At 39.7% G+C, this 17,383-nt stretch overlaps 1 protein-coding gene across 4 annotated transcripts in view; it reads right to left on the reverse strand.

The window, feature by feature from the left end:
* Window positions 1–17,383, reverse strand: part of ITGA6 (integrin subunit alpha 6) — a 40,218-nt gene that overhangs the window by 10,867 nt on the left and 11,968 nt on the right. For 3 of the 4 annotated variants that reach the window (XM_071434898.1, XM_071434896.1, XM_071434897.1), the window contains exons 2-13: window positions 12,507–12,634; window positions 11,998–12,077; window positions 10,192–10,447; window positions 8,633–8,764; window positions 6,082–6,292; window positions 5,450–5,643; window positions 5,229–5,317; window positions 4,248–4,375; window positions 3,207–3,302; window positions 2,688–2,749; window positions 1,273–1,430; window positions 205–354 (exon numbers count right to left, since the gene is read on the reverse strand). In XM_071434898.1, the coding sequence (XP_071290999.1) occupies window positions 205–354; window positions 1,273–1,430; window positions 2,688–2,749; window positions 3,207–3,302; window positions 4,248–4,375; window positions 5,229–5,317; window positions 5,450–5,643; window positions 6,082–6,292; window positions 8,633–8,764; window positions 10,192–10,447; window positions 11,998–12,077; window positions 12,507–12,634 (1,684 nt within the window). Of the gene's footprint in view, window positions 1–204; window positions 355–1,272; window positions 1,431–2,687; window positions 2,750–3,206; window positions 3,303–4,247; window positions 4,376–5,228; window positions 5,318–5,449; window positions 5,644–6,081; window positions 6,293–7,282; window positions 7,400–8,632; window positions 8,765–10,191; window positions 10,448–11,997; window positions 12,078–12,506; window positions 12,635–17,383 lie in introns of all 4 variants that reach the window. The other variant, XM_071434899.1, reaches the window with a different exon arrangement.

A 17,383-nucleotide genomic window follows, 5' to 3' on the forward strand; every position in this document is an offset into this window, starting at 1 on the left:
CTTTTGTTGCAGAAGAACACAGTACATAGTTTGTAACATGTTGTAACAAGTTCAGAACAAAATATAAAATAATAATCCAATAGTTACATGTCCAGTGCCACCCCAATTATTTCCTTTGGACATAATTTAGTTTTCTACAGTCTTTAAAACTAAGTTATTTGTAGAAGTACAGATTTTTGTGAGTATGTGATATGAAAGGCTTACTTTTGTGGTCTCTGTTTCAGATTCATTTGAATTTAGAATTGGTATAAGATCTGGAAGTGCACTCTCTTTTCTCTTGGATGGTGACTCCAGGCCAGCAATTTTAACACTGACTGATATTGGAATGGGACGTAGCTTATCTTTAATTTTTTCCTGTTAAAATATTTTAAATTGCATCATTAGTGTACAGTGTAGAGAAGAAAAAAACAACACAAATATGAGATTTTGTACTGTATATAAATTCAACATTTTCTAAACATGCAAGAACACAAAGAGCCCAGCGCTATTGTCCTTTTTTATCTCTGGTTTCCCAATCTGACAATTTGTCTCACCATTAAGAATTCCTATGAACCACAGACAGTAATTCAGGCAGGTGAAATTCACACAGCTGTAGTAAAATCACACACTGGAACAAGGTTTGAGTAACATGGTCTAATAAAAGGTGTCCCAGCCCCTAGCATGGGAGTTGGAATTAGATGATCCTTAGGGTCCCTTTCAACCCAAACTATTCTTTGATTCTATTCTATTCATAAATTCAAGTTCTTTAATCTGCTGTGATCAAAAGCAGTCTTGGAGGCTGACTCATTCCTGCTGAGCCATGGAGAGGGAATCTGTTTAGCCTCTAGAGCAATACCACCTCTAGGAGCCACTACAGCAGCCAAGTCAAGAGAGCACATACCAAGCTTTCTTGCCCTGCCTATTCATCCACTCCAAAACCATTGGCTTAAAATTCTTTTCCTGAACAGTCACTATAAAATTCTGTAACAATTATTTCTGTTGGAAGCAGCTCTCCATTTCTGGCACTCAGTTGCTCTAAATTAGTTCAGCTCTACTGACCTCCAGAGTGTGCTGCAGTGGCTACAGTTTTTATCCATACTTTGCAAGAAAGGCAACAGGAGGAAGCATCGTGTGTGCAGAGAATAGTAAACTACGGTGGGTTTCTATTTTTGAAGTTTTATATTGCATATGACTTTGAAATTCAATACAAAATTATATACAAAGGTTCCTTCCAAGAGGCTGCCAAAAAAAGAGTGGATCTAAATGAAAGATAAATAAAATACTCTCCCTTACCTGCAGTATAAGCCTTGTAGTGACACACTCCCATGAGTTCTGTCCCCTGAGGGTTGTACTTGCAGTGAACTGATCAGACGAGTGGTCATTGAAGCGCACCCTGGAGGGCAGGCCCAGCTGCCGCCTCTCATTTTCCACTTCAAACATGTAATTGATCTCTATGTGAAAAAATAAAGTAGGTCACCATAAAGAAAAAGAATCATTAACATTTTAAAAAGAACTTTAATTTCACAAGATATGATCTTAAGCATTATTCTAGAAGACTGTTCCAGACAGTGCTGGGCTCACAAACTGTTTTCAGTCATTTAAAAAAAAACCAAAAAACTTTCTCCATGTCAGTTTTGTCCTGCCACAGTTGAGGGCCAGGTACCCCGTGTGTGAATCTAAAGAAAATTTCTAAACCAAATCCTATTATTCCCTAAGTAAAGCGTTCCCTTGGGCATGGGGGCTGGCTGGGGGAGCTGTAATTGCTGTATGGAGCCAGCAGAGGGCTGAGCTACCCGCTGTAAATAGCCCAGCCAGAGCCAGCAGGATTCTGAGGTCAAGAAAGATACACTGGTAATTTTAACACTGAAAGCAGAACTGTGACTAGAGCTGTCCAGTTGTGTGCTGCGGTATGCTTTTCTAGATCTGAACTCGGTGCATCTTTTAATGATTGCTTCACCGAGCTAATTCAGTGCTGCAGAGATGGAAACAGCACTGAGTGTGCCAAAGCACTGAGAGCTGCTTCAAACACTTCACCTGCTAAAGGACCAGCACTCATTCAGGCACAGCCTTTGGATTTTAAAAGTAACTGAGGAATTCAAGACAACACAGGAGAAAAAGGGTCATTGGCCTAAAGTTGTTCTCATTTCCTCTCAAAATCCTACACAGTTCTCCAAGAGGTAGTAACAGCAGCATTGTATCAAGTGCTTTACATCTTTATGGCATAGTCTTTCAGTCTTCTCCTATTAATGTAGACTTTTTTATTTCAGTTAATGATTTCCACAAAACCATTTTCATGAATACAGGACAGGTTCATAGGGTAAGCCTCCAATAAGAAATAATGCTCACTAAGGATGTATAAAATTGACGTTAAAAAAGGTTTAGGATTCTCTAAAGCAGCACTAACCTAGAGAGGCAAAATGGTTTGGGTCTGTAAAGAAGCCATTTGTTCATTGGCAGTTGCATTACTTAGAAAGCTTTAGTCTGTCATCCACAGAACAGCTTAACACACCAGCGTGACTCTAAATAGAGACTGTGCAACAGCTGAGCTTAGCACTGAGTCACATTTTAAATTTGTCAGTCACTGTCTGAGATGACTCACTATAATTTGAGTAATATGTTTCCATGATGAACTCTAAAGAAAGAAAAAAAAAACCCAAAAAACAAACCATGTGACAAACAGATCAAAAATGTTTATCTTCAGAACTTACTTATTCTTGGATTTAAATTTCTGGGGTTTGCGGTATATTTAAAACATGCTTTCACATCCATCCTGTAAAAAGTGCCAAGAAATTAGTATTAACTTTTATTAAGGCATGGTCCAACAGAATGAAAAGTTTCAACTGATCAGTCATGACTGTGGTATTTACTGCTTACTAGACTGAATTATAAAGCAAGAAAAATGGTTAATAAGCAATTAAGCATTTGCTCCTATGTGTCTACTCAAGACAAAGCTGTTCAAGCCAAGATACTTGTGTTAGAAGTCTGCAGAAGCAAGGTGACAACAATTTCCAAAAATGCATGTTATAAGAAGGACATATTCCACACCTTGTCTTTAGCAGAGTAGGCTGAAAAAATTCAGGAAGTCAAAATGAACATATGCAGATACATTTGCTTAACCTGCATGACTCTCATATCCCTTCACTTAAACATGATCACTGAATGAATTTTGACAGTAGAAAGCTCAATACACCAAGGCTTCAGATAGAGGAATTTCTTTTTCCATTTACCTGATTTCACCATGGTCCTCAGGATTCTTTTTCTTTAGATCAATTCTATCAGGCTGTACTGTAATGTTTCTTCTAATGCTTATCACAGGCCGAGATCTTCATTTGGGGGAAAAACAGGGAATAAAAGGAAGATGTAAAAAAAAAAGAAGTAGTTTCTGTTAAGATTAATAAAATAATTAATGTGAATATCAGATTCCCTCCACCCCTGCACTGATTTGCAACAAAGACACTCTAAGAAACACAGAGTTTGGCTTTGACACTGGTTAGAAAAAAACCTAAAATATATTAAAAGCTAAGCAAAGGTCAGTGAGAATGACTACAGATCCTGAGTGGGAAGCAGGCTACTCTAATGTGATGTTGTTGTTGTCTTTCTGTACACTTACAAAAAACAGAAAATTCAGTGGGGGTTTCTACCACCAGTAGCAATTCAGCCCCTGGGAACAACTATAGGTACTACAGCTCATTCAGGTTCATGTTCACAAGAGCTTTAATTTGGAGCCTGGTGGCTGTGGGAAATGATTATTTCCTGCTTTCTCTGCATGTAGGCTGTAACCATACTTCTGCCTGACAACTTGTCTTTTTTCTGGAAGGGAGAAGACATTTCACATGAACAAATGAATGAGGTGATCCTGTTCTCATTAAAGCATTGAAAGGTTGTTTAAAATAGCTGGTAAGCCACCTGCCCCACTTAACTGGGCCACTCTTTTCACTCTTTGTCACCATAAGAGGTTTTTGTTCTCACCTTGGTAAAAGTTTTTGTCCTGCCTTTATCAGCAAAAGATTAGAGCTCCTTCTGAGTAAGCAGAATGCTAAATAATCTGACCAACTCCTCTACCACCTACTCTGTTCTCTTCCACAAGCCATGTGAGTTGCTTTTTTCAGGCACTGTTCCAGTGTATTTAAGAACATTACTATTATGTGCACAGATACTATACACCTTAGAGATGGGAGCATAAATTGTAGGAAGGGCTGTTCTGCCTGAAAAGTAAAGTTGTTTGTCCCAAAGCCCTGGTGTAATTAATTAAGGTTCCATATTAATACCTGTACACGTTTACAGAATCTGACAGGGAACCAACAGCAACATCAGGGTAGGAATTTTTATCCAGGTCCATATTTCCAGCAATAGAGTAACCAAAGAAATTGGTGTTTGTTTTTTCACCATCAAGAATCTAAAAAGCAAATAGATTGAGGGAATTCAGACATTTAAAAGTGATAAAGGTAAAATAAGTAACAACTGAACATAACTGTCTTACAGTCAGAGACAAAAGAGGGGAAAAGATACAATGAAGTAGGACCTATGAAATAGGACCTCTGTGTTCAGTTCAGCTAAAGGATACTGAAGTGCCAGGACGATTTGCTCTTCTTCCAAGAAGTTACTTGGCAATAGCAGTGAGTACCAGAAATTACTGATCTGCCGAGAGCTTATGTTTATTACATAATTTTAAATAAAAATGTTTATTACTCTCATGTTTATTTACAGTATTTATGGACTATGAACACTTAAAACAGAAGAAGTATTCTGCAAAGTATTCAAGCAGTATTCTAGGGAATATAATGGAGTTCCATTCCCACCCTGCAAACTGGACACAGTGACCCTCAAAACAAAAAAAAAAAAAAAAAAAAAAAAAACAAAAAAAAAAAAAAAAAAAAAAACAAAAAAAAAACACCAACAACAACCAGCCAAACATTTTAAGAAGGAAGTGAAACAGTAGTAATGAAAGAGAAAACAAAGAAAGTAATTGTTTTCAAAGCACCAGATTTTTTTTAAAAAACCCAGATCTATACATCTTTTTCTTTCTGCACATATTACTGGTGCCAGTGGATGGCCAGAGAAATAAAAATATCTGTTAATAACAAGAATTCCTAATCTTTCCTGTCAGCAATGCAATCTTTGAAGGGCCCTGCGACTTTCCTGTATACCCAACACGCCAGTAATAGCAATGGAAAGGAAGATGGATAATAGCCCTGTCGTTCCTTTAATTTTGTTCAAGAATGATTATATAGTAAAGGTTATTTCATTACCTGTGCTGGTTTCGTATTTATTCCATTCTTGGATCCATGATAAATGTATACTTTGCCAAAACCATCGTATGGAGCCCCTACTGCAATATCTGGTGAAAATAAGTTGCAACATCTAAAATCATTCTTGCTCTTTCTGCAGCGTGCAATCAAAGGGTAAGATGTTACAAGTCTGGCATTGGCCAAACAATCTCACATTTTTATTGCCATGGTTTTCCATTTACCTGGATATCCATCCTGATTAATGTCCCCAACATTTTCTACCGCAAGTCCAAACATGGAGTCAGTGGTTCCATTCAAGCGAAGAGGCTTCACCCCTGCCCATTTGCCCTGGCGGTTCATGTAGATGTACACGGCCCCCCCGATGTCCCCACTTCTGTCAAAATACTGCGGGGCCCCAACAACAATGTCCTGCCAGCTTAGGATGAAAAGGGAAAAGAAAAGGCAATGCATTTGTAGGAGAACTCTGAAGAATAACTGCTAAGACTGTGAGCTCAAGATCAGCTGCCTAGAGAGCGGCTGAACAAAGACTAAAATGTGCATTAAACTGCTTGGGCATCAACAGCCCCACTGACACTGCAAGCTGGTTTATTCCCTTGATGGCATACAAGGACCTTCCATGATCTTCTTGGGGTATGAGACTGGTTTCTTGTTTCTCGGTTTACAATAATTGTTTAAATAAAACTCTTCATTAGAAAGGTAGACTCTATCCTGATTGATTATCAAGACGCTCACCATTTCCTCCAGGAAAACATGGAAGGTGGGCTTTGTCATTCCTTATATTTCTAATGTGAAAAACCAAAGCAGAAATAAACAAGATCACTATACCAGCAGCAGGAGTTAATCAGAGCCATACCCATCACTGTTGAGGTCCACAACAGCAACATCATAGCCAAAAGAGGAGGCCAGCCCTTCTCCTTCAAACATGTGCTCCAAGGAAAGTGCTCTCTGATTTTTTTCTTTCTTTAGTAAAACTACTGCTCCGCTGTGGTTCGCTCTTGGGGCACCAGACACAAAAGTCATCTCATCCTGGGAGACAATTCCTTTACCAGAGTCCAAAGAGAAACCTTTAACAGAGAAAAGAAATAAAGTATAAATTAACTAAGTAACAACTTGCATCTTAATATGAAAAAATAAACGTTTCCCCAGCTATATTAAAGTGGTATATGGAATATAAGTTTTGTCTAAAACACAGTGTGCTATGGTTGGGAATTCTCCATTTCTGTTTGCACTGGTGGATGTGTATTTGCAAGTCAACACATTTTTACATTCTTACAAACACTCCTCCATACATTACAGTTAGTGTTTCCCCACAAAACACAGTACTTCATTGCTCACTTGGACCTGCTTTTCACAGATCCCAAACACAGGATATATACAGCTTAGACACAATTACAGCTTTACCACTTCAATATAGCTTGAGTACTTCACCTCTGGCCAAATTATCAGAAAACCTCCTAAGTAAAGTCAGTATCGTTCTATTACAAGCATGCAAATTCTTCTGCACAAGCATTCTCACATGAATGATGTATGCAGTATTTGAGAATCAGCTTACACAGTAATGGTGAAATGGGAAATTTTTAGTTAATGCAGCCCTAAAAATGACATGTCCAAATTAATTTAGTCTTACAATCCATTTTAAAATATGAAAAACCAAGTTAAAGACTATACTGCATATACCCATATAGCCAGTGAAGGCCGAAGTAGAAAAATGCCCACTTTGCAAGGAAGGAAGATACCAGCCAGATGGCAGTCTCCCTCTGAAACACTTCATCACTACTGTGGAAATTCTCAATTACAGCAATTCACAATGAGACAGTTTCAGAAAAAACTGAGGGAGTCCTAGCTGCGGGAAAGATGAGAAGGTTCAGAGAAATGCATGACAAATCAGCATTTCTCTCAAGCCTTGTTACTCTGCTGACTCCCCTTTATCTGAATCCCTGTTTTTTTCATGCTTTACTTATATTTGATATGAGAGGGGATAGAGGGGAGAGGATCATGACAAAGGTCTGGAGATTATGTCTGACCAGATGCTGCCACTTCAAGTGGTCACAAACCTAAGTAGCTATTCATCATTACATCCACTGACTTGTCCACCTGTATGCTGGGAGGCAATGTTTTGTACACAAACTGATCTGGATGAGTATCAGATACAGCTGTCAAAAATAGAAGACCTATAAATATGAGTGAAAGATTGAAAAGAAAAAAAATAGTAGTTAAGCAAAGCACCTATAACCACATTTGCTTAAGGCCTAAACAGACAGAACAGTAATGCCTGGGATGAGCTGGTTTGCCTGGAAGTGGTTCTGATTATTACAAATCAAGGCAGCATCCATATTTAGGAGATAAATGCATTGGTTACGCAACAGGAAAAAGATTATATGACTGTTCACAGCAAAAGGCATCGGCCTCCACAGTGCTCCTCAATTCTTATTCCACCAGAAGATGCTATCAGCTTGTCTAATCTAAGCTCTTAGGATGATTTTTCTAGTTAGCTTTACACCCAGTAATTACTGCTGATATTTAACAGAAGTTTATGTTCTCTTTCTCCTAACATATATGTAGCTCTAAGTTTGCTCTCTTCTTGACTTGCTTTTTTATTTTTTACATTAGCAATGCCCTTCCCATCTATTCAGCTTTCCATCACTCACACAGAAATTCCAGTCTCATGTTACCAAAACTCTGTTTGTTGCACATGCCAAAAGCAGTGGATCAACACACCACAGAAATCTGCACTGGAACAGAAGGATTCTTTACACATAATGCTTTTCCAAAAATGCAGCACAGCCTTTTCAGTGTATCTCCCTGGTGTACAGAAAGGTCACTGGCCTAAGGACATATTCTTGCTTTCTTGACTGCACAAAGAGCAAGATATGCACCTCCTGCAACACACACACATCAGTAAAATATAAACAGTACTTATATTATGGCATTTTAAAGGTCTGTTAAAAGCCACTGGAGTTTTAAAAGCATAAAGAATAGAAGAACTGCACTTACCTACCAGGAGAGAAAATCTACAGCCTTAACAGTTACATCCAGAAACTCTAATTTTGATAAACTTTCTGATACTACATAGCAGAGACTGTGCAACTAAGGACTACAGACCCATTCGTTGTACTGACCCATCACAGTGATTATAATCACTCCTGGAGATTCCATAGGCCCTTGGCACAGCTCTTGAATCTCACATTACAACAGCAGCTCTTCTAGGTACCTCAGCAGTCTCATCTTACACTTAAAACTGGCCCATAAATGTGGAGGGAGGCTGTGAATTATCCCAAAGAGTTAACATGCTACAGGGTCCACAATGGAACATCTGCTCCCACTTCAGATCATCACACCAGGCTGGCATCACAAATGTTTAAGAGATTTACCTAAAGAGATTTACCACATGTACTTAATCCTACCTAAGTAACTGTTAGCTGGAACAGGAACTAGATTCTTATCCTGGCGGCTCTCATCGCCAACTTCGTAAGGCCCATCATCAAAGATACCCAGATCATAAAATGTCTGATTCTTTTGCTCTGCACGAACCACCCCTGAAAAAATGAAATGATAAAATAAAAGCAAACAAATGATAAGTGAGAAAAATAACAAATAAATGTTCCCAACTTATATTAATTATGATGAATGACACAGTGGCTGCTGTTAAAATGGGACAAACACAGAACAGTGCACTGGGTTAGTGTTTTGTCTCTGTGTGCCAGAAGCTCACGCTGCTTTACAAAGAAGTCATACAATGATCTGGAAAACATGGGATACTAAGGAAATTCCCAAAAACCCCCATTGAACTGGTTTGGTCATAAACCACCCTCATCCTGTATTTCTTAGCCTTATAATGCTTCTCTTAAAAAGGAGTTAAGTACACGGGAATTTTTTAAAAATTACATTTCGACAAACACCAGCATTATACTTAGTATTAAGAAGAACAAAGCTATTGTTCAATAAAAAGTGTGCTTCCCTTTCATCAATTGGCATAATTAAGGTTTTGGCAAGCACAAACATGTTTTTCCATTACACAGAAGAGTACTCTTAGGACTGTACTAGCACTTCTCAGCAATTAAAGTAAAATGGTGTCTGCACTCAGTATGCTGTTTCAGGTCAGTCAGATTTTGTTGACAGATACATGGAATATTACATTTTCACTAAAGTACACCTTGTGCCAGAGCTTAACACACTGATTTTGCACGGTTCATACACCAGGCACAGGTGTACGAGGTGGAAAAATGCAGTGCTTGGAGGATCAGATGTTCTCAAGAGGAAAGTATTTACAGCTGTTGGTGTAATGAAGTGTGATGGGAAAAATCACTTCTAGAGACTGAACTGGGCATATAAATGCTTCTGAATATAAACTAACAAAGAATACCCAGGCTTTTTTCCCCTTATGTTTTGGAGAATCTCCTAGATGACACAGAGTACTTGGCTCTTAGATTATCCATGAAATTTTACATGGACATTCATGGATTTAGATATGAATATATGTAGTATTGCTGTTACCTTCCTGCAACCCTTCAATATTTATTTTGGAATGTACTGGTTTCCACAAACTTCACAAAGAATAAAGGAGAGAATATTGCAGAATAAACAAAGAGTTCAGCAGCTACCTAACATTTGCTCAAATACAGAAAAAGAGCTGGTCAAGTAACTCATACAAATTTAGTAGTTTGTTCCTGTATGGAAGTGTCCAAGTAAGCCCTCAATCCCACTGTAAGATTAAGAGTAATAAAGGGAAAATCTGCTGTACATATGTGCAAAGTTCCATTATTCATAAATACACACAAAGATATTTAAATAAATTTCAGTAAATGTTGATACAGAAGCATAGCATTTTGTAAAAACAGGGTAAAATCATTACATCCCTATTATCTCCTCTCCCCTTAAAAACCAATTAAAACTCTGGATTCAACCTTTGAGAGCAATGTCAGAGGAAATGGGAAGGGCAGGCAGGAAGGAAGCCAAGTCATACCTTTCCAGTTGTAAGTGCCTGGGGCACCAAACACAATATAATGATAGTCTCTAGTAAAAGTAGCAGCAACACCTTGCTGACAGGAACCAAACTTCTCATGGCCTCTTAAACGACCATCACAAAAACTCCACACTCCATTATCCATATCATCCTTAATAGTGAGGTCCTGGCTCAGCACATAGCACCTTCCAATGATATCCCGGGTTTCCTGCACTGTGTTTACATACTGCCTTTTCTCATAGCGATGTGCACACGTCTGCAAGACAGAAGAAACAATGTGTGATGTGTCTGTGTGTCCTACACGGGTCAGCACCATGGAGCAGTGCAGCCCCTCCTGCCAGCAGGGCACCCTGCAGACACACCCAACTGCAGAATGCCATGTTTCCTACAGGCAACACGTGGGAAGGATTGGGCACCTACAGATACAAGGCAAAGCAGGCTGCTTCATGGTCAAGGAAGGCCACAGGGTTAAATCCCTAAAGCCCTTCCTGATACTAAATCCCTCTCTTTCAGGAAGTAAGGAGAAAACCACCCTCTCTCTCAAGGAAAGAAGTGGCTGTTTCCCAACAGCTCTCAAAGGACTGACACACCCGTGCAGGACACAAGAAGCTGGTTCAACTACCATCTACCCAAGACTATTCAGAACTTGCCCCTTACAGAAAAGTGCCACTAAGCAGAAGCTGAAAGCTTCTCCAGTGGAGGGGAGGGAAGTTGCTCCTACTTCCCCTGTTGGATGTTCCACTTACAGGGTAAATGTCACTGGGGCAGAAAGAGACAAGCAAAGTTTGTTTGTCTCAGCTGACAAACCTTTTCTATGGTTCCTGTCAAGGCCTACATGTTATGCAAACACCCAGCTGCTCCACATTAGAGCACTGCAATACTGTCCTGCTGCAGTGACCTCCAGGCTGCTCACACCTCATCTGAGAAGTGCATTCCCCACTTACCACAAAAAGACAAGACAGCATTAGTTGATGACCAATTATTCAGTGAACAGGACTGTTTCCCTGTGTTCTTTCCCACTCTGGGTTCTGAGGCAGACCAAAGCCAGTTATTACTGCCTCTAAATGCTTAAATAACCAGATTCACATCCTGAAGTCACCTGCCCCCAGGTTTGGAAGCAGTGACATTAACCTCCAATTAGATGAGGAAGCTTCACTGCACACCTGTTTTATGATGTATCTGGTATCCTGCAGCACTACTAGAGGTTTTTATTTAACTGAGAATGTTACTTTTTAAACTCTGTCTCTCATAACTCCCAAAAACGTTTTCTGTTTAATATAAAATAAAAAGTATCAATGTATTGTATAAAATAAAGAACAGCACGTAGTCTTAGTGCAGTGCAATCTAGTGCAGTGCAATGACCACATTAATTCATAGGATCTACTCAGTGGAAGTCCCTGATAAAAGCTAAAGTGAGGCTCATCCTCTTGGAAAACAGGCTGGTGATAACCTGCTACTTCTACAGCCTTATACACTAGTCTTCCCTATTTCTGCAGCTAGTAGTGGTTAAAAGAAAAAATGTGTATGTGACCAAAAAAAAAAGTGTACCCCTTGAAAACAAACTGTCCATCCTAGATTGTTAAAAAGGTTATAAAGACAAGTTAACTCATAGAACAATGATTTAAAGCTCTTACAACCTCAAATGCCTTATTTTTGCTAAGGAGACATTTAAGTCCTTACCTACAAGAAATCAAAGGAGTAAACTTAGGCAAGTTCCCTTTCAGCAAGCTGCACAGAAACACAGACCATACAGAACATGGACTGGAGACCCCAGACGCTTTTGCAAGTTAGTCCTTTAGCACTTACCACAACATTTCCTCCTGGCCCCTGACTCTGGACAGTTACACCCATCCATTGGTCTTCTTTACTCTCCATCTTTGGGTCAGCTGAAAAGTATCATAAAACAGCTTGAAATATTAACAGTTCACTACATTTTCTTTTTTCTGGTTTGTTTTGGTTTTTTGTTTGTTTGTTTTTTCTTGAAGCCCGTGTCAGGGGAGACTCTTCATACAGAACTTCATACAGACAGTCTGCAGGTGGCGGTGTCTGTACATGTTATCACTAACAGCTTCCATTTTATTAAACTTCTAGCCTATTACTTCATGTTACATCAATTTAAAAAACAGTAAGAATCTACCAAGATTTAAGCATCTCATAGGAACTTAGCAATTAAGCTACAACTTAGTGTGATGCAAAAAGTAGTTATGTATAAATTTCTAGAAGAAACTGTGTGATACACTGCCTCAGGAAAGGACAGCAAACAAGAACAATCAGTCAACTGTTTCAATTCAAAACAAAAGCATTGAAAAACTTACTCTCCTCATCAAATTTGACACGCAGGCAATTTGTATTTGGAGATGCAATGTCACAGCTGTACAGCCCTCCTGTTCTGTTGGCTTGTTGGGCTGGAAAGGCCTTTTCCCGAGGAGCTCCAACCAGCAATCTGCAGGGAAAACAAAGTAATTTAAAGGAATATGTAGAAGGAATATTAGAAAAGAGAAAGGCAACAGAATCAGGAAGTGTTTTCACCATGTTACTAGAGGTTTGACATGTTAACATTTGAAGGTGGATGAAAAACTACACCACAGCACTGCTCTTTTAAAAAGAGGAAACGTGGGGGAGGGGGAGGAGAGAAGCTGTATAGCAGTAATGCAGATTACAATTATTAGACCTGCAAGCCAGTACCTGTATTGTTATTCCTGTTATTGTTCTTGCAATATTCACTGAGAGTGGTTGATAAAAAGTAGGTGTCTGGCGGTTTTGGGAAAACCATCTTTTTTTCAGGGCATCAAATGGGGTATTTTTTGCCTTACTAGAAGAATGTACCATTTACACTTGAAAAATCAAAATTCTATTATAAAAGCCAGGTTACTTAATTTAAAAATAAAAAGTGTGCACAGAACTCCAGAAGTATGACATGAGCCATGCATCAGTGTGAATTTCAGCATGACTGCAGTAATATAAATGAATCAGCTCATATACTGAGCTGTACTACGTGCTCAGCAGAGTCCTTCCAGATAGAGGACACATTCCAGTCATTACTCTGTGGCTACTTACTCTGCTGTGATTTAATAAAAGAATTTTAATCAAGTTTGAGCTCATTATGCCAAAACCAGGTTAGCTTTTTCTGCAGCTATGCACGCTCCATTTTAGCTTTCTCATTGGCAAGCAAAACCTCTTTCTGCAGGTCAGAGGTAGGGGTAGAGTGAGGGGATGCTCTTCCAGCTATCACCATCTCCTTATGGTGGCAGATGAAACACAGACACTTAAAACCTAGGAACTTTTCCTCTGCAAATGAAGAGTAACAAAAACAAAGTCTTAATTTCTCTTTACCCATGCTCACAGTATGATTCATTTTACTTACTGGGACTTCTCCCTGAAGGTCTGTGGACACAGTCTACTGTAACTACTTTCAATTAGGTTTGAATGTCCAAAATCATCTTCCAGACTGCATATTCAGATAACAAAATAACGCCCCAATGTGAAGAATGCAGAGTGGGAGATGAAAACCCAAGACACTCCAACACACAGACAATTTTATTGATTTTTCCATCCCCATGGTAGGTTTGCCTTGTTACTCTACAGAAAACAGAAGCTCAGCCATACAGTATACTGAAAATAAACATCTCTGAGCATCAGTTCCTGTCAGAGACTTAGCTCTTTATTATTTGAGTTATGATGACTTAGTATCTAATATTTACCATGAGTCCAATGTCAGAGAAAAGCAGACAATTGCTATTCCTCATGTAAATTACAGAAATAGATGATTCTAATTGTTAACTTGAATCCTGATTTTCCCCACACATCTTTTTCAATACATACTATAACCTAACTGGGTTTTTCCTGGGCCAATCAGACTGCACAGGTGTTAATCTACAGAAATGTAACATAATAAACCATTAATATAATTTCATTTAAAATAAGCATCTATCAAGTGACAGTGTTGGGGGAAAAAAAATCTGAATTCTCTCAAGCCCTGGCATAAAACTACAATGTTTTTAGCTCTAGTTATAATTAAAGCATGTGTTTTCCAATTTCAAACTGAAATTCTGATTTTTAACCAAATGAATCAGTCCAGTTGCTCTATCGATTAGAATTATTTTAATTATTGATTTCTCTTAATTACTTCTTGAAGATACGTGATAATAACTGAAGTCCCACTGCCAATTAAGAGCATCAGCTGACTTAGAGGAACAGATTTACTCCCTTACAGCCATATAAGATTCATAGCCAAGTGTAAGATAATCCCCTAAGATTAGAGCTCCAGGACTGGTGTACGGTGTTGTAACTAAGTGCCCTTACTGAGAGGCAGGCTCAGGGGGTGCTGCCTGCCCTGCAGACACCAGTGACCCCGGCTGTACCTGTGTGTGTGAGAGCAGCTGTAACACACCAGGGACAGCCAGCCCCTGCTCTCCAGACAGGGAGCAGCAGAGCAGCACATCCCTCCATGGAACCCTAGGGCACAGCTACACCCGCCATACCTCACTGTGCTGTTACATTACACCCGAACACAACAGATGAGGCAAGAAAAGCTCCGTTTCACCACTTATGCCAAGTACTACTCAAGTCTCAGAAAAGGTATCAAGACATCTTACTGACTTTATCTGCATCTGGAGCAGACCTTTAGATAAGTGTGTGTAGAAAACATGCTTCATAAGCCCACGTATCTCCAAGAAGCAGAAGAAGGTGAGAACTCACTGCCCACACTCAGGTAGGCACCGTGTAACTACAGGTCCGACTCCAGATACACAAACAGTCTATGAGCTGTAGGTCTGGCTGCATTTTGAAGAACCAGTCAGATTCTGGAACAGCATGATTTATTGAATGCAACATACAACGTTCCTCTGGACTGAGGGTGAGAGTGCATTAACTGCAGAGGAGCTACATCCAGCACTAACAGTGCCATTGCAATCACAAGCTTAATATCCCAGGTCAACACCCAGCACAGCTGAGGACACAAGGCTTACCAAACAGTGTCCCTACTGGGGGGGGCGAGGAGGACAAACCTGTCCGTCTGTCCCTGCCATTTCGCTCAAATTCTCCTGCCCCATTGGATGCAGAAGTGGGGTACTTTTATATCCTGTTCACTGATACCATGCCAAGTGCTGTGGGACTGCAGCCAAATCTTCCGTTCTTTGTGGGCATATTTGCAGAATATGTCTTGGTAGGAAGTGTACTTGGTTAGACAAAACATTTCTGGGTATCAGGCAGAAGGAGACCACGTGGCCTACGCCTCACCTGACATTCCCACCCCCAATGCCACAGCAACACAAACCACAAGCCCTCCAGCTGATTTCCACACCTGCACCTAGAGGCACCATGGCATATTGAGCTTTGCTTTTTCTTCACTACTTTATGCTTTTAACAACCAGCATTCAGCAAGAACAGTTAGGTGAACACTGAGAAGAAAGGGTGTAACTTTATTTAATCAGATATGGCCCAAAAGAGTCATTAAAGTCCAAAGTAAAATACATGGGCTTTCCATTTCAACACATACTACAGAATATTAAGCAGTAGGGTGCAGATTTTAAAACCCTCCCTGCTTTAATTGGTAATTCTTGAAATGTTTAGTAGGTAGCTGTGGCTCCTTCTCAGCTAATGAAAACAACAGTAAGAACTGGGAGTGGTTTCTGCTCACAGCTATTTGAACTCCCTCCAATACTGCTCATGAAACTATCTTGGTTGCTTCCAAAAGGAAAGTCAAAGTTAAGATGTGAAAACCATCTCAAAAGAAATCCAGAAATCATCCAACCTCCTGGAAGTATTCCCTCACTCCACAGCAAAATTCTTTTCTTCACTTACAGCCTGGAACTGTCCAAGAGTAACATGATTTTCACAACGTACTTCAAAGAAAAATTATTACCAATTCATTACAGTTCTATTTTGGAAAAAACTCTCAAAAGAAATCAAGTAAAAGGAGGGTGAAGATCTTCAATGTTTTTTAGAGTAAATATCCTGTTCATCAAAGTAAGAGGCTCCCACTGTGTAAATTATATTTTGATTTAAACAAATACAAAAAATACCACAGTCTGCACCGAACTCAGATACTCTGCTATCTCCCAAAGTTTTCTTCATTCCTTAAATTCTTTCCTTTTCCATGGTGTCCTTCTACCCAAACAAGGCACCACATCTTTGCCAGCCTTTCTTTAAAAGTAAAAGCAAACACACCCGTAGCGCCTGCTCTGAGCCTTAACAGACTGGAGTAGAAATCATGAAAGTGTTTCCTCGGTAAGAAACCATTAACCACTTCCACATAGAGGTGAAATTAAGTAGTCGCTGGTCTAAGTAATTTCCAATTTTGCAGGCTCCACTGAGCACAAGTTTCAAATGGAATATTGCTGTTCTCAGGCAACAATGCTGCCACTGCAGACTTTGCACTTCATTATGTTTTCAGAAAGACCCCACAAGGGGGGCATATTTGGAAACTGACAAAGCTAAATGCCATGAAATGGCTCACCCTTGACTGGACAGTTAAGACTTCTACATCCTTTCTCTCTCCTACTTCCAGTGCCCTCTTGGCAAAGAGTTTCACTAGATTAAGCAAAATGAAGAAAATAGAGCCCTCAAGAAGAAAATAGCCCTCAACCTGAGCTGTATTTTCACTCCTCTGCAGTGATGTGGTCTCACCTGTTCTTAAAATTAACAAACACAGAAGATGGATGCATTTAACCACCAAAATATTCCAACCTAACAGAAGTTGGTCAGTGGGACAGCCACTGTGAATATTGGTGGCCCCACCCCTGCTTCATGCTTGGATTTGCCATTCCACAACAGAAACAAGTCACAGGACAAGAGCACCACAGACTAATAAGCACAGAGAGACTCTCCCTTCACACACTGGGCTGCTAACGGGAACTGGAGCTAAACCATGGGCTCCTCCAAAAAAACCCTCCCCACCAAAATACCACCAGTAACTGTGTCAGCAGGGAGCTTACCTGTGATGCTTTTCACAGAGACACCCATCATGGTCAGTGTGTTATTAACAGCTATTTTAACTGACTGAATATTCTCCTGATCTGCTACTCCACAGCTACACTTTGGAACTAGCAGAGCGAAGCTGTGGCCAAGTATATCATTAATGTACTCTGTTGCCTGGAGGCTTGGCACTTGAAGGATCCCAACTTTCATTTTATTTCTTCAGCCTTTTTTAGGAAACAGATTATGACAGAAGCTAGAAAAAGAAGCCAAAAGC

The sequence above is a fragment of the Agelaius tricolor genome, unplaced genomic scaffold (assembly GCF_023055355.1).
Source record: "Agelaius tricolor isolate 1412-34295 unplaced genomic scaffold, bAgeTri1.0.p SCAF_10, whole genome shotgun sequence".
Classification (NCBI taxonomy): domain Eukaryota; kingdom Metazoa; phylum Chordata; class Aves; order Passeriformes; family Icteridae; genus Agelaius; species Agelaius tricolor.